Below are 23,225 nucleotides of genomic sequence, written 5' to 3' on the forward strand. Positions count from 1 at the left end.
GAGAATGATCTGTCCTTGATCTGAGTCATCTAACCATATCTGCCCACTAGATACACTGTACATTTTGTTCCTTATTTGGAATTTTGACGACGGAGTTTTCCAGTGTAATTCCTGGACACAAGTTGTAATTAAGAAGGTAATCTCTGCCAAACATACCGCTATCTTAACTTAGAATTGCCAGACCTATGTCACCAAAGTCATCATTTTTAGAAATACAGTACAGGCGGAGTTGTGTTTGTTAGATTAGATCGTCCTTGTGCTTTTACGCTATCGGCGCATTTTTATCCTTTGTTTGCGCATTCACCAACACAAGTGTGAAACTTTCGATGTAATTTGTTGACTCAAGTTGTAGATACGGTGTCAAGTTTGTCTTAGTCATACCTATCGCCATTTAAACTAACAAATTGTGAGACCAAAGTCATTATTCTAGACATAACGTTACAGTCGGAGTTGTTTTCTTTGCTGTGCGAATCAAGCATATTTTCTCTTTCTACACGTGTACAGTACCTAGCTACTGATTTAAACATCTGTGAGGAAGCAAAAGAAATGTTAAGTTTAATCTGTACAGTATCATGGTAAACTTTACAAGATTTTTGTACAGTAAATGTCCTTGAATACGTAAATAAAGTTAATAACTGCATAATTTCGTCCATTTTCTTTGTGCTAGTGTTTCTGACTAACAATACACCGCCCCGCCCATGGTGGTACGGTCCAGCTGGACATTTCGCATAATTGCACCAGCCGGATAATTGCACCAAAAACGCTGGCAAATGCGTGGTGCAGTTAAGCGGAGTCTACTGTACATGTACGCGTATTCAAAACAACGTTTTCGAAAGACTTTCAGTGACTTTAAGAAAAAAGTAACTAATCTGATGTGTATTAGTCATATTAAGTGAATGCTGGACTGATTTACATGTACATTGTATGTTACATGGCACCCAATATCAACAATGCTGTGTGAGAATCCCTGTCTGGGCTGTCTTCCAGCCAATGATCTAACAATACACATTCATGTGCAATAGAAGTAGCCAATGAAACACCCTGGCTGTAATGAAAATTGCGCCATATACACGAACAATAATTCAGCACTGGATGTCTGAGGCACAGCAGTTTACTTTCCGCCCTGCCTTCTTTAATGATCTGATTGAGGTGTAACTTTTAACACTTTCATCTTTTGTTAGTGTGTGCCCTTTTATACATGTGCTGTGTGGAATAAAGATGATGTTAAAAATGAAAAAAAAGTGTTCTTCCTTTGTGTTGATATCTAACATCACAGGAGAGTGGTGTAATGAATGTTTGGATGTGCATCCCATTGGCATCAACAAGGTAATGCTTCATACAGAAAGAACACAACCAACACCTCATATTGTCTTGTCTAGTTTATTATAAAATGATAATCTCTCTGATACATTTACAGCCTATAGCAGAACCAATATACACAAGATTTGCATTCCGTTAGAACAAGGACGCTTCAACAGTCATTATTTTCTACAGAACAATATGCCTAAATCATTGTAGTAAGGCCCCAGGCCTGAGGCATTGCCAAAAATGTTATACTGCAAATGACAAATATCATTCTTTCCTCTTAAAAGATCTAGATTTCAAAGCAACAGAATCAGCAAAACATGACTTCATTTCCACTCAGAGTTAAAACATCTTACATGTATGTGTTACAAAATTACTCTATGAAAAGCAGAGCGACATATCAATTTTAACATGGTTCAGAACATTCTGGTATGTAGGGTCAGTGAAACTGACATCATGACATCTGCCCCAGCTTCTTTTGATTTAAAGCCACGTCACACAGGACAATCTTTCAAACATGTACACTTTCAATATGTAGTTACGGTGCAGAAAGACTTGACTTTTAAAACAATTTTGCAAGGATTGTTATCAATTTGACTGTAAGTTAGGCCATGTTGATCTGGTTATACCTGGATGACATCTGCGCGCACATAAATTTTTGTCCACAACCATACTGTAGAGCGTGAAAAGCAACTGCAAAATGAGAAAATACATGCTGTATATTGCAACAAATATTTCAGAAAACGGATACTAATATCACAGAATGCTAAAGTCAATTTCAAAGCCAAAGAAGAAGTTTTCAAAGAACAAAAATGAAGAATCTATATTTCGGTATACCATACTCAATGTGTTTAGTTTTGTTCAACCTTCCTAACCACGTAGATTTCATACTGGATGCACCTTTTTTTTCTGGTCAAACTTTTCTTATTTGCACGCTCGCATCAGTTTTGAGGTCTCCGGAGGATGTCATCAATAAAATCAAATCAACATGGCCTTATCATAAAATCTGATAACAGCCCAAACAGAAGTCAGCATGAAGAATACTGAATGGAATGAACCATTTTTGATGCTTCAGAAAAGTTCACTTACATGTAGCTGGGGTTTTAGTGAGTTGCTCTAACTTACAGAATTCCTATTTTGTAAAATGTCAAGAATGCCGCAGGAATAGAAATTTGTAGCCTTAAAAACCTCAGGATGTACATAAACTAGTACCACAACTAAGAACCTGTGCAAAATAATATTAACTCTCATCATTCTGTTGGGTACCTTAAGGCCGCCACATCAAAATGGTGTTGTGGAGGCATTCTCAACAATGTCATGAACAGCACAATGCATTAAGCAGATCTATCTACATTTCCAGACCTGATTTTTAAAAACTGTGGCATTCTTAGGGTATTATGAGAGTAAAAGTTAAACACTAGCAGACTTCGTCAAGCATAATCTCAGAATATGTTGTATACATTTTGTATATGCCAGTAACAAATCAACAATTACAGTTGTGACTAAGGCATGAGTACAGACTTAATAAATGTTACACTGGTCAATGATACATCATCTACATAATACATAAGGAACACATGCATATCTTTGGTTAAAAACACAGTCTGAAATGATCGACATGTAAGCTGCCAAGGATAACATTTCAGTAAAACACATATTTGTTGTGTTCCATCAATTTACTTTGGTGGGAAATGCAGTTTAGACACTATAGCATTACAATGTATAAAACTCAGTGTCATTTACAATCTGATGCCTCACTGACATCTGCTGCCCTCCCCACTCCACATGATATTGCCTAAATGGGTACACCTGACAGGATGACCTGTGTAATGGAAGTAGGGTCGGTAGTGGTTTAAAAACATATTCCATCCTGCTGAAAAAAACACAAGAAAGACATAACATCTGGAAATAATTTTTGTTAACAATACAAGTGATGATGGTTTAAGCAAAATTATTTTGTGTTTTGTTTTGAGTACTTGTAGTTGTACATATAAGAATTCTGTTTAATACATTTCTCTCGTTTCAGTCTTGATAAAAGAAAAAAAAAGCACAAAAAGACAAAAAACGAGATAAGATCATGAGCCACACAAACATGATAAAATATTTACAAGTGGTCATAACACACAGTCTCAATGCACAGATGCCGTGTTCGTGAGTTTGAAATTGTACATGCCATGAAAAAAAGTTCCTATTCTATATTGTGAGTGTACTGAGGCATCACTCGTCTTTAATGACTGCCTGAATACGTTATTCCTTTTAATATATGCAAACATACAATCAACTGCAGCAGTCACCACAAAAAGAGGTCGTGACCTCTATCTGTACACTAGATTTTAATTACAATAAACAATATTGTAATTTCAAACAGCATGTGATCTGTGATGATATTGAAGTATCCAAGGCAAGTACACCAGAGCCATAGTCTGCTTATGAGTGTATGAATGTGTTCTAGAGAACTTAAAATTCACAATCCAAAGCATTTAGCAATTCAGTAAAATCTTTTCTATCGTACACTGTATAATAGACTGTTTATTAAGCCTATTATAGTAATAACCACACAAAACTGAAGAACTATCTGAACTAGGGAATTGAGCATCTTACACACTAAGTGTTATGTAATACTAGTACTCGGTTTATTGGAGTATGACCTTTCTAGATAGTTTTTCTGGAACTGAAGCCTAGAAGAACTACTTGGCTGGCATACAGTAAAAGAGGAGATATTCACGGTGGTTGTATGTTTGTGATTTTCGGGGTGATCTCGAGCTGTTCGCCATGAACTTAAAACCACCACAAAATTTTTTGTTTTGTCTTCTGCCTGGCTACCCCCTTCTTTTATCCGCAAACTTAAACCACCGGGAACACTTCATTTTCTTCTTACCACAAAACTAAATTCTCTCAAATATTTTGCCCTTACAGTTTGCATTAATGTAGGAGATATCTTGCCATGGGCTACAAGCCAACGCTAAGAATATGTGCTAGGCTAAATCTTGGCTAAGTATCTAGTGCAGCATTTGATAGATATTAGATTACTTTGTCTGGCATGTCTTTCCTAGCTTGATACTAGTAGCCTTATAAATAACATTGTCATAAGTCTAATAACATTATCAAAAAACCTTCAGCCGTTCTCTTCATACATGCTAGGCTCCAGGCGACAACTAGCACCTAGCAGTGTGCACCTGATGTCCAACACCTAGCAGTGTGCACCTGATGTCCAACACCTAGAGTGTGCACCTGATGTCCAACACCTAGCAGTGTGCACCTGATGTCCAACACCTAGCAGTGTGCACCTGATGTCCAACACCTAGCAGTGTGCACCTGATGTCCAACACCTAGCAGTGTGCACCTGATGTCCAACACCTAGCAGTGTGCACCTGATGTCCAACACAATGCTAGGAAGGAGGCAATAACTACATGTAGCACCATGATCCGAGTCTACTTAGAGGAAAAATGTTGAATTGCCGACAGGCACTAGGACAGGAGGAAACAACTAGGGTTACTACATTGTAGCGCAATAGTTCCTAAGCAGATCTCCAGTTTATTACCATAGCACGATCACCAAGTGAACTTATTAATCCTGTGCTAACTGCTATGGTAGGTGGAAGGCAATGACTCCCAACTTGCTAATCAGTAACGTCTGTATAAAACACTATTGAGGACAGTTACACATTCTAAGGAAGACAGTAATCAAAGATCATGAAACAGCGTATAGGATATGCCAAGAAAGACACTGCCTGAGATCTTCCTAATTTGGTAAATATCCAGCAGAAAGTCTGCAGGGCGTGACTCTACCACTATTGATATAAGCTGGAGACATTTCACATTTTTGGTATGACAGATCATTTGGTGTTGTAGTGACCTTCAGAGCTCCGTGGTGGGGATGAGATCCTTGTCCTCTGCCTTGGCCTGTGGGATTTCGTCGTACAAATGTTCTGCCTTCTGCCAGAAGGTTTCGCCAAGTTTGCGCTGACCTGGAGACGCCCCCTGTTGATCCTTTGGTGTAACTGCATCAGGTTGCCAGTCCCCCAAGTTCTCGTACCCCTCCAGGTCCTCCCCCTCCGCTACAACAGTGGTTCTGCCCAGCGGCCCCCCAGGGGCTGATGGGATACCAGCCCGAGCACCCATGCCCTGTGGATCTTTCAGGGTGGCATACCCATCATCCCTTGCATCCACAAGCCCGCTTGTTGCCCCCTCCTGCCCTGTAGGGTCCCCCCCATCGTTCACTCTACTATTGGGGGGTTCTACCTGACCACCCCCCACTGATTCCTTCACCCTGCTGTAGGGGGGTTCTGCACGATCCCCCCCTGTAGATTCTTTCACCTTACTATAGGGGGGTTCTACCTCATTGCCGTGCCCCCTAGATGATTTCTGGCTCTTCCTGTTGGACTTGTTGACCTGTGCATAGAGTTCATTGACCTGTGACCCTGCCACGCCCAAGGTTGCCTGAAGCGAGTGATGGTCCACAGCGTGGATGGTGTGGGCTTTGTTACCTCTGTCCTGTAGAGAATAGAGCAACTTTACAATCACAATACACTACAAATAGACATGAAAGAAAGACAGTAATGTTTGTATACACAGACATATTGACCTTCTCCCTGCTGAGTAGCCTTTTGGCATCAAATTTGCATTGATTACAGGGTAAGAACAATTGAAAGGCCCACAAATTCACATTTTTTGTTCTCCAATATTTTTCAATATATATTGAGAAATAACAGAGCAGGTGGGCTAAATAAAAAAGGAAAAAGAAAGACTCAGGAAAAATCCTCAGAGACAGAAATGTGACAGGATAAACATACTGATGATACGATAAGAGTTCTCATCCAGCCGGAAAACTTGCCTGAGGGTTTGGCATAACTTGTCCCTCTTTGGTTGATTTGCTGCGCTCTTTGTTTATCTGATAAATGGACGGAAAGTTGTCAAATAAACAGATACCGTCATCACAGATGTCATATCACTTCATATGTAGTAGAACTGCTTTTATCTAAAACTGCAAAAAGAAATCCAAAATGAATCTGAATTGGTCAAACAGTGTTGTAGGATGTACATAAATTCACATGGCAAAGACCAGCAGCTTGGATTGCCTGATGTCCTACCCTGGGCAGACGGAGGTTCTTCGTACTAACAGAGGGACCAGCGAGCACAGCTTTCTAGGGCTAGGGGGTCCGGGGAAATTCTAACAATTCAACCTTCTGAAATGGCATTTCCTGTGTTTTTGAGAGGATTTCAAAGGACAAATCAGAGACAGGGTGATGAGCAGTTTTTTTAGGATTCCTGCCCCGCCGATGATACATATAAGTCCACCTTGAAAACAGTTTTGGACATTACAAAGTGGACCTTCCAGCCTGGAAATTTTACAAATTGAACCTTCTGAAATGGTATTTCCTGTGTTTTTGAGAGGATTTTAAGGTAAAAATCAGCGACAGTGTGAGCAGTTTTTTTCAAGGATTCCAGCCCCGCTGGTGATACAAATAATAATAACATTTAAAATCTTGGACATTAAAAAGTCGACCTTTGAGCATGTGCCGAAGTTCTTCCGAACCCTCCAAACCCCCCGGCTACAGCCATGTTGCTGCCATTAGCTCAGATAGACAGCTGCAGCTGTAAATATCACATGCTACCTGCAGCTTACCTTGGCATAAACTGCCTGTCCAGCTGCAGCTGTAGGCCTGCTGACAGCTGCTGCTGCAGGCTGGTCTCCTCCTACAGTTTCATACAGGTCACTAGGGGGCGCTGCAATGGGCATGTCATTGATCTCTTCATAGTCTCGCATGTCTGGAACAATAGTTACTGTCAGTAGAAAATACCATATTCAATCAACCATTGTTTGGAAGCGCTGGCGACCACTGCTGATACAGGGCTCAAAATAAAATGTACTGGGTACATGATTGTGCACTTTTGTGCACCAAAAATTGAAGCTGTGCACCTAATTTTTGACTGTGGGTGCACCAGAGCACTCAGATATATCTGTAGGCTATAGGGTAAAGGTGCTAAATGTACACTAGTATTCAGAATATTTTTCCAACTTAAGTGTCACAAAAAGCAATAAAACCTTTGATGTATTACTTGTTCATAGAATTTTGAAGTGAGCTATGGAATTACAGATTCAAGTCCTTAAGAGAGGCAGTAGGTTTGCAATTAGTTTTTGCTAACATTTTACTTTACTTTATGTTGTGCACCCAAATTTCTTTCTTTGAACCTTCAACTTAAATTTTCAGGTTAAGGCCACACATTAATTTCTTGGTTAACGGATTTTTGATTTTAAAAAAAAAAAAATTTTAGAAAAAAAAATATGAAAACAGAAGGCTGGCCCAGCTTTCTGTTTTCGTGAATTTTTTTGTTCTAAAATTTTTTTTTGGGAAAACAAAAATCCGTTAACCAAGAAATTAAATTGGTGTGGCCTAAGTGCACAATTACACATATTCCCAAAAATGAATTCCAAGCCCTGTGATACAAACAACATGAACAACATCATCATCATCATCATATCGGGCAGCTTGCCCGGACATGAACAACAGCACTGCTCTACAATGAACAGGGCGCTGCTAAAAAATATATAACAGGAGTCCATAAGACACAAACCTCCATGAAGTAATTATGGCATTTGTCATGTTGGGCTAAGGTGTTTGATTCCCTTTACCAGGAAATCAAAACCTGCTTCCATTCATGTCCAGGTAGTGGCCTGACCTCTGCCCGGACAGTAGCTAATCAGTTCCATGCAGTGAGAGAGTTTGTTGTGTAGGCTACCATTAGGCAACACAACCACACTACCTTTAACACAGGCATGTTGTTCTGTAATTCGGCACTACCTGATGAAAATACTGCCTGGGTTCCCAAAATCGCCCTGCATCATCAGGGCCTCAATATTTGACATGTCAAATTTCAAACAAATCCCTCCAAAGTCACCTATGAAGTGAAATGACACACACACAGAAACAATACCCCTGTTGGAGGTCACTGACCTCCTTCATGTAGCTTACAACTGTTCCAATGTTCACCAGCTGTATCATAAACAGCTGACCACATGTTCCAGCAACACTCACCTGATGCAGTGGAGTTCCTGGAGGGGTCAGGCAGGTGCAGGTGGACGCTATCAGGTGCCGTAGTCCTCAGGGCAGGGGGTCCTCCCCCTGGGGCAGGCGACAGATTGCTCCGCCCCGGGGGGTGTGCATCTGGCAGGGGTGGGGGGGTTGTCAGAGGGGCGGGGCCAGCAGTGCTTCCTGATGGTGTGGGGCCGTTGTCCACCTGGGCGTATACATTGTCCTGAACCTGAAAGCAGTTCATTATCATTCCTTAGGCAGACTTCACTTTTGTAAATTTGTATCACTGCAATGGGGAACTTAGTGGCATTTACCCTGAAAGGGAAAGAACAATTTGAAAGAAAATGAATGGAGACCAAAGTCTAACATTGTGGTGTTTTCTGCTAGGTACAATGTAGCTTCTAATATAGACTTTTTTACCTTAATCTTTTTTCTGACTTAACTTAATGTTAACTCTCCGAATTTCACTGGGTACCTTAAGACTGCCACATCAAAATAAACAGCTAGTTAACTTAAAGATATCTACTTAATGCAGCAACAATAATCCATGAGGTACGCACACTTCAGATATCCAGGAGTTCAAGACATTCTTGAGGAGGCATCAATAACTGTTTTTTTATTATGACGGTTTTAGGATACCCGGTGAAATGATGAAAGTTGATGTAACTTGCTACACGCATATCCTGTATGTGTAAAACTCTCAATTGCAAGTCATTACCTATCATTATATATGATAGTTCTGTTAGTTTGTAAAAGTTGGTTCCCATAGCACTTGACCTTTAACCCAAAGCCCAAACCTGCTCACCTCATAGTACACATTGGGGTTTGCCTGACTTGCAGCGGCCTCCCTCTGCCTGATGCTGGCCAGACTTTCCCGAGCTGTCACTTCGGTGTAGTCGGGGGTCTTTTTGCTGTCCACTGCTACAGCTGCCTGTTGAACTGTCCCATCTCCATTCTCCAACACGTCATTGGGGTCATAGTTTTTAACAGGCACTGGAGGGGCGACCTCGGCCAGCTCAATTGATTCAGCCCCTCCTACAGCTGCCGCTGTTTCACCCGGCTGCCCGCCCGCAGAGCTGTAGAAAAGCGCAGTCTGGTCAGTACAAGTCAGCTATCTCTGCCAGATGTATGCTATACATATAGAATATATAGATGAATAAAAAAATCATTTGGGATAGTGAGGTATCCATGTGCTGTAGAAATAAACTACTCTCATCTCCAGAATAAACGCACCGGTACCTTTATTTTTTTTCAGCCTCAAAATCCACCTAGTACATTCTTATGTATTCATTCAAGGGGGTCTGTTAATTAGATTTTGAAGATTTGTCTTGGGGGTTCTTTTATTCTGGGGCATATGTTTACCATACCGGTTATAATACAAAGTAAGTATACTAATATTGAACAGAAGAACTGTACATATCTTGTTCAAATTATAATCTTCCTCGCCACTTCGAAAATGTATGTTAGTAATGTTACACACGCTGTTTAGATACGTCACAAGATTTTACCTAGTAGCTCAATAGAGAGTTTTATACATGTATCATGATCATGACACAAACAGAAATACAGGAAACAATGTAGCTTCTGCTCATTTCAGCACATATACATTTGTGTGTGTGTGTTTCTGTGTGTGTGTCTGTGTACAGGTACATGTATGTGTGCATGCGTGTACAAATGTATGTCTGTGATTACATTTATGTGCGTGTGTAGTGTGTGCATGTCTGTGAATGAGTGTGTATTTGCGTGTGTTTTGTATGTGTCTAAATGCATAATACTGTGTGTGTGTGTACATGTAGTCTATGTGTGCAAGTGAAACTATATGTTTGCTGTTCCTAGTGTTAATCTTACAATATTGATTAAAACATAAGATAAATAAAGAAACATCCTGAAGCAACTTTACAACAAACACAATTGCATGAAAAGTTCCCTACCCGTGTTGTTCCACATCCTTCATCCTGGCGTATCCAGCCTCGCGGTGCCGTCCCCCGGACTCCTCGTCCTTCACAGCCTCGTACAGGTCATCCTGGGACGGGAAGTTCCTGTCAGGTATGGACTCGTACGGCCCCTCCGCCCCGCGACTGGACGCTGACTCGTACTGAGACTCCTGGAGGGGCTCCGACGTATCTACCTCCTGGGTGGGGGGGGGGGGAGACAGGTGTATCTGGTATTTTTGGCTACTTCATTTATATCTTTGCTCATTTTACAGCTTCTGTGGACTATCTAAACTATGGTTGCAAACTTTTTTGGGGGTACAAAAATTGTTGCACTCGTGGATGTGAAGTCAGTGTGGCCTGAAGGATGACCTGTTGTTCTACTCATTATAGGTAAGGTTCTACCCACAGCACTTTCTGGTCTCACATGGAAGTTACATTAACAATTTTTCATGTGGGCCAACACTCTCAAGCAAAAGGTCCACCATGGCACCAAGCACAAGCTGGAAAACTTATCATTGTGGTGAAAAGCGTTGTCTGCTTCCCAATGAACTTTTTGACATTGTCTCATTCATTTCGGTAGAAACTGTGATGATGTTGTTGTTCAAAAATTGATATTTTCTTAACATTTTTGTCAAGAAAATACATGACAAAAGATCATTCTGGTGAACAATCGAGGCGCAGGACAGTTCCACTCATCAGCCAGACTGTGAGACACAAAGACTCCTTTGTGCCACGAGAGACAAAATCTACCCAGTACACCAACCTTGCCCTGCTGACTGCTCTTCTGTCCTTTGCCATCCCCCCCACCGTCTGTTGGAGGCGGTGTTGGAAGCTCCGGTAGTTTCCGTGACGACATGGACTTCCTGTGCCAGTCAGGATCACCAGCTGCAAAAAATTACGTCACTGTTGAAACTATAGAATGACAGGAACACAAATTTTTGTGGACAAAATTTGCCTTTTCATAATTTCTTTATTGGGGTCGTGTGGCGCAAGTGGCAGAGCGCACGGCTGTCAAACAATGGTACCCAGGATCGAATCCCGGGTTGTGTCCACAGACATGTCCGAACTTGCGCCCCGACGATGGGCCCTTGGGAAAGGCACTTAACACGACTTTCCTCACTTCACTCAGGTGTAAATGAGTACCTAGCTCATCTAGGGTTAGGGACGTCCCTTTCATATTACAAAATGTACTAGTAGATGTCTCAAGAGTACTGTAGATCCCATTCTGAATCAAGTAAAGTCTTTCTCTGTTTTCACTTGGTATGTTACATCACAGGCTTAAGATCCCGCATTTATTTACTGTTTTAGAATCTCCGACGGAGGCCATATATATTTAGAATCTCCTTTTCAAAGCTTATACGACTTACTTTCTCTGAAAAATAAAGATTTAACTCAATATTCAACAGTGCAAACTAGAGTTCCACGACCTCATACCTTCGCCAAATGATTTTAACCTTTATGACTGACGTATTTATGAGTGTTTCTCATCAATCATAAATCATACCAGTTGATTGTCTTCAGCCAAATAACAGAAGTTGTCCAAAGTATGAGCTTATCAAAGAAATTTATGTTAAAATTTTCATCAATTATGCAAATGAGGTTCTTATTAGCATAATTTGATTCAACGATGTTAACATTCACATGACTTTCAAATGCCACAAGTATGAAATTGCCATCATTTACCTGTATGTAATTATAGTAGTTTCTCATTAATTATGCAAATTACCCCTACAATTGCATATTTTCTATCCATTAACATTCCTCTCTTCCTCAGTTACAAGTGTAACATATTTAAATAAGTCATTTCCTGGAACACAGCGGGCTTTTGAAATAGTCTCATTAGTTGTGCAAATTGGAAAATCTGATTTGCATGATTATATCTAATCATACAGAGCATCACGTCAGCTATGTACATACCAAAAATCAAGACCATCCATTAAGCCCATCTTGAGTTATAGTATTTTCTCATTAATTATGCAAATGAGGTCCTCATTTGCATAGTTGATGTCTATTGATATTTCTCTCTTCCTCAGATACATATGTCACATGTTTGAGAGTCCTACCATGGAATTTGGCGGCTGTATAAACTTTCCTCATTAATTATGCAAATTAGATGATTTGCATAATAAGCATCTAATCATGTACATCATCACTCAAGCTATCTACTTACCAAAATACATGACCATCCATCAAGCCCTTCTTGAGTTATTCCCTTTCAAAGTTTGAACCAAAACCTGCTCCTGCAGTTCCAAAAAAGCCGCTAGGGGGCCAAAACCTATACCACTTACTCTCTGTCCAAAGAGCTATCTACCGCTCGAAAATCAGTTCCATAGCTTGTCCAGAACACGAGATATCAAAACAGGAAGTTCCGCTGCAGTACCGTAACAAGCCGCTAGGGGACCCAAGATCTAATCATTTCCTAGTCTCATCAAGACCTACCCACCTACCAAATATCAAGACAATCCATCCAAGCCTTCTCGAGTTATCCTGTATGTTACATACATACATACATACATACATAGTACATACATACAAACGCTATCCTCTGCATAACCTTCTCGGCGAAGGTAACTAATCCAAAATATACACATAATGCAGCTATCAGCTAGGGTAATCAGGCAACAAGATGCATCATTGTTGCTGCGGATGAATGGGGCTTTGCTGGCCAACCAACCCCTGCTTGAAAATAATACAATCGACAGGCTTTCAGGAAAAAATAATCCACGGTCACAGCTACAATGATTGTCAGGCAACTGCAATGGGGGGAAACACCAAATGAATGTGATAACATTGCACTTCTAGCCTATCACCTCTAGCATATCAAGGTTTGTAAGGTATATGGGAAATAAACCTTCATCCCATAGATATACCAACCTTCAGCCCCACTAACTCCGACCGCACCATTTTCCTTGGTTGCCATGCCAACGCCAAGCAGTTCTCCCGACTCGGGTCGGTCGTGTGCGGCCAGTCGACTCCCCTGGTCAGCACTGACTATGTTCCTGCTGTCCACATTCTAATCAACAGGAAGGTAAAAGGAGCTTTAGACTTATCCCAAGTATGCAAATGAAGTTAATAATGAACAAGGCAATCAGAGGTGGCAGACTTTACCCTTCAGAATTTCAATCTGAGTTGATGGCATAATCATACATATTGCTTTGCTGTCAGAAACACACAGAACAATACTTGAACTCCCTTGGGGTCATTATATGACAGTTAGTAAACTTACTACATTTAGTACATTATCTCAGGAGCTAAGTAAAGGACACTTTATGCAAAATAACTTGTCACATACACATGTAGGTACGAGGTAGGAAAAGCCAAATGCCTACAAACCTGCTGTTTTACACCAAAGGGTGGCTGAATTGAGTTTTACTACAATTCACGATTAGTTTCCAAAGAACCAGTCACCCTAGCTTACCAACATATACATACAGAATCTATCTACTAGTGCTTGCACGAAGACGAAGCCATAATATACATACTATGAAAATGTAACAATGTCTACTGCTAGCTTTAAAATCATATCAAGAAATGGTGTTGAAGCGTACCAGACTCCGACTTCTGGTGATGGTGACTCCGCTGTCCTTGGCTGTGGGGACAACTTCCTCACTCACTTGCCTGTACAAACAGATATGTCCTGTCAGCAGCGTTCCCGCCAGGCATACCTCAGTGCGTCTTTGGACGCACTTTTTTTAGAAAAGACGCACTCAGCTAGGCTGAGTGCGTCCAAACAAAATTTTGAAGGGAGACTAATTTCTGTCACCAGTGGAACTAGAATCTTAGAACAACTGCTCTTTTAGTAAGAAAGAAGCCTACGATGTTCTCCCAGGGTTCTCTGTTACGCATTGTTAGCAGTCCATGGCCAGGGGCGGAGCGCTGCACGCCTCAAAAACATCAAACTCACGCCCGGTACCGATGAAATTGCCGGGCGGCCCTGGCCCTGGCCCCAGTGCGACACGCCCCCGTGCCGACGGTCCTACGGCCGCGGGGAATAGAAGATTCACTCGAACAAGGAGCGCGTCTAAATATCGTGTTCTTGCCCTCGTTGTACTTTTCTTAATGACAGTTATACGGATATTCGCGGCTCTAAGTATTTTACAAGCGGTTTATATCTTGAACTGGGAAGAACTCTCCAAACAATAAACGCCTGAAGGGTGACAGCATCACAATGTAACAAAGCACAAAGAAAACACATCGATACATCTAAAGTTGATCTATGTCCCAGAAACGATTTTAATTCACTAAAATCACATCCAACCTCTTGTCATTCTTAGATTTTATATGGAGAAATATCATAGCGTCTATCAACGGAAAATGTGATCGCGATCTCCCTCTTTTATGTTTGGATGTGGTGCACACCGACTGCAGCCATCTTGTCAAAAGTTGTGTCGCGATTTCGTTCAATTTGCTCTTGGAAAATTAACGCAAAGACCTGATATTTGGCTCGCAGTACGACTGCACGAGTATGAGCGTACATGTTATGTAGGAAAAGAAATAGTACTTATACAGGGTGAAGAAAGCACGGAGACTCGTCACTGGGAGCCGAAGCACGGGCGGCTTTTCTGTAGAGACCCAACTTTCTTTTCCATGGCTGTCGCCTGTACTAGGACTGGTTTGCCTTGCAGACAGTTGCAGTTACGATTTTGCCGCCGGATGATCACTGATTTTCTAGGATCGACCCTACATTGAACCGGCCTTGATGTCATGTGGACTTTTGTGACGGTAATTTACCGAATATGTTTCTTTGACCCACAAATGGATTCAGCTAGATTCGTACTTGGTATTAAACGTTACTAAGTTAAACGTTATGTTTGTTATTAAAGTACGGTCTGCTTGTGAAAATTACTTGTAAGTTCATGTTTACTAGGTAATTAATACCTTTCCCTGTCAGTAACGTTCACGAGAACTACCGGTGATAGTGACATGAAAACGAACTCTCCGGTCGAGAACAAACGAATGAACATGAAATGAAAACTGAGCCGGTTTTATCAAAGAGTGAAAGACTTCAATTGTATTTTTCATGTTCATTCGCAAACTTGGTCGGTATCCACGTACCTCAAAACACGAATAACAATGTGTGAGAAGTAAACTACAACGTGTGACAACATTATCTACCGATTTCCTGCGTTTTGAAGATTTTTGGGTAGCTCTTATCTATATAATGTCCTTGCAGTTATCGATAATACCAATGGCGGCGGTAAAAAAGGACCGCCGACAACCACTCTCAACCCGGCATGATTTGTCTCTCAAAATGCGGGAGATTGCGTTTCTGGAGGCTTGAAGATCCAAAATTTCCCGGGGGAGAGTCCCCCGGGACCCCCCTAAATTGCGACCGCCTTCGGAGGTCGGGTCACGCCTTCGGCGCTCCCCCCCCCAAATTATTTTGGTGGACGCACAAGGAAAATGGGCGGGCGGGAACGCTGCCTGTCAGCATTGGCAGAACTGTACTGTCAGCTTTCTTTTGTCTTCGTATTCTTGTATAACATGGATAGAGTCTTTGGGTAAGAACTGAGACCTGAAGCTGCCTGTACGTCACCATCGGATGCAACCCCTATAACCACTGTGGCCAGCGGAGCTGAAACTTCACCCCTTGGATCTACAGAATTTGGTCTATATGGGAAGAGGTAGCACAGCTAACTGCCGGAACCACAGAGATACATATACTATAGGTTTATGTACTTACAATCAAGAAACATGAACAGATCCAATCTGTCCTCACTATAGGGGGCTGATTGGGAAGACGGTACCGATAACTTATATCTGTTCACCTCCAAGCCAGGAGACTGACTTTAGAAATGAGAAGTACCCATAGCAGCTCAGGATTCTTCATCAATATCATGAAAACCAGTCCATTAGAAGCTTAGGATTCTCTGTCAGGGTCATCACACCTCCAACACCATGGTAACAGACAGTTCTCAGTCTGACTATAACTAGTCCATGTTAGCACTTACACATAAATCAATACAATTAGGATGTTCCCATTCTCCTGACTTAGAGGTGTTGGCTATCATGCTTCGAGGGGTCAGATCAGTGGAAGAGCTGCTAAAAGCATGCATTTTTCTGACTAACACGTACCAAATCACAACATGTACTGTACATAGAAAATTATACCCAGGTTTCAAGTCCAAGATTACAACTTACTTTTGTGTACATGCAGCACAGAGCAGGAGCATTGCCAGCAAAATGACCACCCCACTGACCACACCAACTAGGATTATGGGAAATACTGGTGCATGATGGGAGATGTCTACTGCAGCCATCAGAGTTCTGCTCTTGTGCTTCAAAACTGTCAAATAATCTGTGGGACAAAATGTTTTAAAGTCAACATTAGAAACAAAAGCACAGGAGAAAAAGAGAAAATCTTACACCGCCTACCCAACAGAAGGTACCTTTCTTTCATTGCCAGAGAGGCAGAACATATACTATAGGAATGCAACATGATACTCGGCATCAGCAAGCAGATGTAAACAATGGCCTTTACCTGGTGATAGTACTTGTAAACAGGAGACCACCTGGCCACATCTGACATAGATTTGCCCTTTTTCTGCTAAGTCATCTGTGAACTGTACAGGACAAAGGGATGAAAAGATGAAAGGCACAAGGAATGAGTCAACTACATGTAGTATTATCATTTACATTCTAGTGAAGCATCATTAGCTTAAACATTTGTCTACATTTTTGTTAAGTCTGCTTTTGAGGTTTGTAAAAAAATCCTGTTTTGACTTCTTGATTCCCCATTATATTATGTCAGGGTTAGGGGTAAGGGGAAAACCCTGTATAGGTACCCGTACCCGTACCCGTATAGGTATACCGGTATACCCCATTTGGGGCCCCAACAAGCCAGGAAACACGCTTTGACGGCCGCCATATGGGGTACCCAGAACGGCTGTTTTTTTACGGTCTCCACATTGATATAAGACACAAACAGTTGACTCTACTCGGTCAGAAAATAGCTTAGATCAATATACAATGTATCACTAAGCATTTCAGTTCGAGCTTGTGCCCGAAAATCTCTGTATTAGCGGACTCACGCCAAAAAAAAGGAGAGACAAAACTTCCGTCACAGCGTGCTGACTGGCAGCCGGGGGCAACAGTATGTGAAAAGTTCGGCGTGCATGCCTTTTAATATTTTATTGTGCGAAAATACACCATCTAGAAACATGCTGCTGAGCATTTGCCTTCAAGCTTGTGTCCGAAAATCTCTGTGGTAATGGACTGCACACTAAAGACAGAGACCGAGCACGACATATTCAGACAATGATCAAATCACGCCGTTATGTTTGTGTCGCAATAAGTGGCTACTTTCCGTCTAAGCGGCTAGTTCGCACATGTGTTATGGTGGACCTTCCGTGCATCGAGAACGGCATTTCCTGTCCAGCCAAACAGATCATGAGTATTGCATTTGAAGTTAATGAAAAGCAGAAAGGTCACCGAGATCGGCGCTCCGTACGAACTTCGCAAATTCCGTATTTTCCAAAACTCCGTCCTTCATAGAAATCAAAAGATCATATAATATGACTGTTCAGCTATTTTCCGACCGAGTATAGTCAACCGTTTGTGTCTTATATCAATGTGGAGACCGTAAAAAGAGTTGTTCTGGGTGCCCTATATGGCGGCCGTCATAGCGTGTTTCCTGGCTTGTTGGGGCCCCAAATGGGGTATACCGGTACACCTATACGGGTACCTATACAGGTACGGGTACCTATACAGGGTTTTCCCCTTACCCCAGGGTTAGACATGCTTGCACTTTGAATGTTTATTTACATTAGTGCTGGCATGATCAACTGTCAGTGATCTAACTTAATGTACCTGAGCAATGAGCAAAGGCTGGGTTGGAATTCTTAATAAATATGACATTGTATTGATATTTGTTCGAAAAATAGTGTCTGTGTTTAAATGAATTTGTGCCTAGTTTTTGTGTGCATCTTCACAGAAACAGGTGCCTCCAACACATACATGTATCATAATACTGTACAGTGTATATAGTATGCACATGTAGCACTTAGACAAGGGGGTAGCCCCCCCCATCCCTCCACAGTGTGGACTTTTATAGAATTTTAAGTTAAAATGGGGCATTCTATAACTTATAATATATATATGGCTTCATGAGGGGGGAATTGCAGACGTGTGTGTATACATGTATGTGACCTAGTAGCATCCCTGGAGTGGTCAATCTGAACTTTATCCCAGGGTAAGGGGGCACACGGTCAGGGCACGGGATTGCAGCACCCCTGTAACCCCCTTTAGATAAAGTTCCCATACCTTGACCACCACACCAGTGCTGCCGGCCTGGCCAGGTGTGTGCCTGATGACCCCCTGGCTGCCGGCCTGCCCAGGTGTGTGCCTGATGACCCCCTGGCTGCCGGCCTGCCCAGGTGTGTGCCTGATGACCCCCTGGCTGCCGGCCTGCCCAGGTGTGTGCCTGATGACCCCCTGGTGGTTCATGAAGCTGCAGGATGTCTTCACTGGGGACCCATCGAGGGTCAGCCTGCCAGACATGGAGCTGTTCACCTCCAGTACAAACCTGTATGGTACAATAACAACATACCAATCTATTATAATGATTTTGGGTGTCTCTTACAAACTATGATTCGAAAGTTTATTTTTCAAGAACTATTGTAGACTGGATCTCATTGACCCAATCAATGCCAGGATTTGCGTTGTGCCCGGCGTGTGTGCCACGCCGTGCCTGGAAAATGGGCCCCAAATTTGGGATGAAAATTAAGCATTTTCCCGCAATATACAACTATTTTTGGTAAAATCAAAGCAAACCTATGATTACGGACATGTGTTGGTACCCAGGTGATTGTTTGCGACCAAGATTTGGGCAATATTTTCAAGTTTGTAGGCAGTAGAATTGTCACAATTAAACAGTGACCCGCAAACCGGAAGTTAATTTTTCCAGCGGTATTTTTGGTAACTTTCACAGAATAACTTTATAATGATGATTCTATATGTTTTTGAATTGTGTGTGAATTTCACAGAATATAACCCACAAATACGAACGCTAGAGTGTTGAGAATAGACTTTAACTCCCTCGCCTGCGCAGCACGGTGTTGCGAAGCTAACCCGGCACCTTAATCGTGATTCGCGAAGCCTGGTATGAACGTTCTGAATCCAGCACCAAGGGGGATAGTTCTGAACCACCAAATTCACCTAAGAACTGACCAGATTAACGTAATGATCATAATCATCCCACAAATAAAACTCTTTTACCAATATCATAATTCCTTTTTTTCTATGCAATATTTGCCATGTCAAGGTTAAAATGTATTATTTCTAACAAAAGGATTCAGTAGCCATATGCATAGTTCATTTAACATTAAGCAGATGTCATGTAACATTAATTGGTCAGGTAATTGTCTTTTAGGCTATGCGCATGCTATATTTACAAAACCCTAAGATTAAGAACCTGTATTTTTTCAGGACTGTAACCGTAAACAGAAACACAACATTTCTTTTCTTCTAATATTCTATTTGTGTGTGTGCACATGTGTGAGTGAGCATGTGAGTGTGCGTTTGTGTGTATACTAGTAGTGTAACGTTATGTGTGTGTGTGTGAAATTATTGTTTTTGGCGACGCCTCAGGGGTGAGCCAAATGATATAGTATTGTGTGCAGATTGCAACTATTCTAGGAATTGTACAGGCATGTGTCCATAGGCATATTAAGACAATAAGAATGTTAGGAATGTTAGTCAGACAGAAAGCCTCCCTCGGGAAATTCCTCCTAGATTAACCTAGACAGGCAGCTACATCTGTCTACCAGATGTGCCAGGCTTATGTATACATGACCCATTTAAGACCTCAGCTCTACAGTAATATGTTGTATTGCTCTTTTCTAAAACGATGTGTGTCTGTTACAATGTTTTTAGACACCCTAATGCTGGTCCTTACAGTTACAACTGTAAGATTTAATGTCTTTCTTCAGGGAACAGGTCATAACTGCATCAACTCTGTACTGATAACGATTGTGCACACGCTGCTTCAGTTACCTATACAAGCAGATTAATTAAAGGGCATTAACCTCATTCATGACATTGGGAACATGTCCAAGCCAGATCGATCAATGAAAAATTTCACTGTCGCAAGGAAATTTAGCAAGCCAGTTGTACTAGTACTAGATGATTATCCTGCTGATAAGATGCCACTTTCTTGCTGATATAATCCTGTACACTTCCAAGAACACATGGGACACATTTTTACACTACAACATTTCTGTGGATTAAGATTCCCAGGCTGGCATTTCATTAGGGCTCCAGGAATTACTGGCAAATTCCTTTATGACTGGTGTTCCTGGTATTCCAGTGGGACTCGAATTCCATCCTGGCATTCTATCCTGGGATTCCATCCTGGCATTTCATCCTGGCATTCCAACCTGGGATTCCATCCTGGCATTCCATCCTTAGCTAACATCCCTGGCCATTCACGCTCTAGAGGACTTAGTTCTATAGTTCAGGGAACATAAATAGTGTACAAGCTGTTGCATGGTGTATGCTGTGTCTGTTGGTAAGTGGACTATGATGTTAAAATGTGTGTAGATTTGGCCTAACATGTTGTTCATGTAAACAGCAGTCCTATCAGAGTAGAATAGTCATTTTGTATGGTCAGAACCTGGTCCGTGGGCTGTTTTCAGTTGTCATGATCAGGCTGTGATGAAATCGATGTTCGTTCTGGCAGTGGGGTGTGTCTGGTAGAATCTAGTGGAACTGTCGCTGTCTGTGTGTGCGTGTGTGTGTGTGTATTTGTCCAGTAGAACAGCCCTTTCGTTAGAAATCCTGTATGACCAGCACCACATATCACTGTGCCCTAAACTAAGCAGGGTACAGTAAAAATTAAAACAACAACCACTGTCGCCATGGCAATGTCTTTTTATCATTGCCAGTCTTGTTTGTATCTGCATATGTGTGTGTGTATGTGTGTCTGTATTTCTGACCTTTGTGAAGGGGTGAAGCTCGCTATCTGAGCTTACCTTGTAGCTGTTGCATCAGTTATTGTTGTCGGTATAGCGCCACCAACATAGGCCCCCTCCCCTCCCCGTGTGGGCCGCACCCACCGGAAGTATGGTTCCGCCTGGCCTGGTATAGCACTGACCCATCACAAGTATGTCACACTATTCCTCCATTCGTCCTACATATAAACAACCACCCGCCCAGGTCATCCATACAGCCTCCTCGAGCCGTCACTATCCCCCCCCCCCCTCCACCCGTCCACACGGACATGATGCACATAACGGTCCTACCTGCACCCCCAAACAAACATGCCCCTCCCCACAGGCGCGCTGCCCACCATCCCCAGCACGCTGCACAGCGCAGCCGCCGCCCACAGAGCCCGGGCGTGGCTCGCCATGGCCACGGTCGGGTCCTGGCGCTGTCCTAGCCGACAAGTCCGCTCCTGTCTGCGAGTTAAAGCAGGAGATCACGGAACAAAAATCACACCAGGAAGTTTTCTCTCCGCCGCCGCCATCTTCCTTGTTGTTGGGTGGGGACTTCCCAGCATGCCCCGCGCCGATCCACCTGTTCAGCCCACACCTGATCTCCAAGCAGATGTTGAGATGGAAAATCCTTATTAAGTTTTCTGACTTCCTCCTTTTTATGGCCCTACTTACACACTTAACGGTGCACGCACCAGTTCTTCCGCGACAGTGGTCCATGGTAGTCCGCGACAAAAAAGGGACGAAAGGGTTTCGAGGGTCTGGGTTTGAGTTCACATTTCTCAAAATGTGCTTCGAACTGACATTGAATACTAACATGGCTGAAAAGCGTATGAATTGGTGTGTTTTGGGTGGAAAGTGCGTTTCGATCCGAGCCTTACTTCCGGATATCCATACGCGTTGAAGGTAAACTGCCTCTTTGACCCCGATTGACCTTTGTTGCGTTCTTTTGGCCGTGTTGCATTACCTCGCGCGTCGGGTTATTGTGAAAATCGCAGTGGTAGGATTTTCTTTATAATGGGCTTGATTATACCTTGGAGTTTTCTCTTTCTGTCACGAACAGTCATTTTCGTGTCAAAAAATTTTGTGATGTGTTTAGTTCCACGGGAAAATGCCAAATTTTGCGCCTCATTTTTGACGGAGAAATACTTTTTCCCTCTTATATTTACTAAAATTACAAAGGTTGAAGAAACCGAAACTCGGGTTTTCTTGTAGCTAGAGGGATATCCTTCATTCCCATTCACAGTTGTTTTGGCTCAGAAGTATTTCCTGCAAGAGACGGTCGCTAGACTTGGGGGTGTGCAAACTCGAATTGAGACCCAAAATAAACTAGGGGGTGCCCCCTTAGGAGTCGAGGAGCGTTCTGTTTACACATGGGGCCGAGAAGTGATCTGTCAAGAACGCTCGTGGTGTAACGACACCTGCGATTTCGCCTCATCCTCCCTCGCCCTACTCTCCAAGCAGAGGAGGGGTTCCGGCAGTTTTTAGGCGTTAGTTTTTCGGGCTTTCTACTTTGTCATTTTTTTTTGAAGAAACAAAAACAAAATGACAAAGTAGAAAGCCCGACAAAAACGCCTAAAACACGTCAAAAACCTGCCGGAACCCCTCCTCTGCTTGGAGAGTACCTCGCCCTTGTTCCGTGTGACTAAAGTTGTGTTTGAATTTGTCCTCTTCCAGTTATTGATCAGACACTGAGTCTCTACAGAAGTCCAGGATCTACCATGCATGGCCTTTCTCCATGTCTCAGCTACCAAGAACGCAACAGCTGATTGATTTTTTATGCCATTACTAGTACTACGCGAACCGCAATCACTCTCTGCTCCGAGAACTATCTACTAATCAAAAATCACAACCATAGAACAAGATATCAAAACAGGAATTACGCTGCAGTACCATACAAAGCCGCTGGGGTGGGGGGCATGAACTTGACCTTCGTTTTCCAAACCCCTACTCACCTACCAAAGGATCAATAAGGATCAATCCAAAGCTTCTTGAGTTATACTGTTCACAGACACTCACAC

At 42.3% G+C, this 23,225-nt stretch overlaps 1 protein-coding gene across 3 annotated transcripts; it reads right to left on the bottom strand.

The window, feature by feature from the left end:
• Positions 1-1,364: 1,364 nt before the first annotated feature.
• LOC136424114 (uncharacterized) lies at positions 1,365-21,772 on the bottom strand. Of its 3 annotated transcripts, XR_010753822.1 has the most exons (14): positions 21,514-21,771; positions 18,536-18,797; positions 16,755-16,836; positions 16,415-16,571; positions 13,822-13,891; positions 13,148-13,286; positions 11,037-11,158; positions 10,271-10,470; positions 9,145-9,415; positions 8,343-8,568; positions 6,932-7,074; positions 6,140-6,196; positions 4,537-5,799; positions 1,365-4,481 (listed from the first exon to the last, which is right to left on the bottom strand). XR_010753822.1 is itself a non-coding variant. In XM_066412544.1 (13 exons), exons 1-13 carry the CDS (start codon positions 21,618-21,620, stop codon positions 5,164-5,166), a joined length of 2,472 nt encoding a protein of 823 aa, XP_066268641.1. In that variant the 5' UTR covers positions 21,621-21,771; the 3' UTR covers positions 1,365-5,163. The 3 variants fall into 3 exon arrangements, 2 of the variants coding, with proteins under 2 accessions (XP_066268641.1, XP_066268642.1); XM_066412544.1 differs by having other exon boundaries at positions 1,365-5,799; XM_066412545.1 differs by lacking the exon at positions 6,140-6,196 and having other exon boundaries at positions 1,365-5,799; positions 21,514-21,772.
• Between the last annotated feature and the right edge of the window lie 1,453 nt (positions 21,773-23,225).

This window comes from Branchiostoma lanceolatum, chromosome 18, assembly GCF_035083965.1.
Source record: "Branchiostoma lanceolatum isolate klBraLanc5 chromosome 18, klBraLanc5.hap2, whole genome shotgun sequence".
NCBI classification, from domain to species: domain Eukaryota; kingdom Metazoa; phylum Chordata; class Leptocardii; order Amphioxiformes; family Branchiostomatidae; genus Branchiostoma; species Branchiostoma lanceolatum.

Coding starts and splice junctions, on each gene's coding strand:
- LOC136424114 (XM_066412544.1), bottom strand. CDS start 21,620: ATGGCGAGCCACGCCCGGGCTCTGTGGGCGGCGGCTGCGCTGTGCAGC. Junction 18,798..21,513: donor ATGTTTGTTTGGGGGTGCAG/GTAGGACCGTTA, acceptor TGTACCATACAG/GTTTGTACTGGAGGTGAACA. Junction 9,416..10,270: donor AAGGATGTGGAACAACACGG/GTAGGGAACTTT, acceptor GCTTTTCTACAG/CTCTGCGGGCGGGCAGCCGG.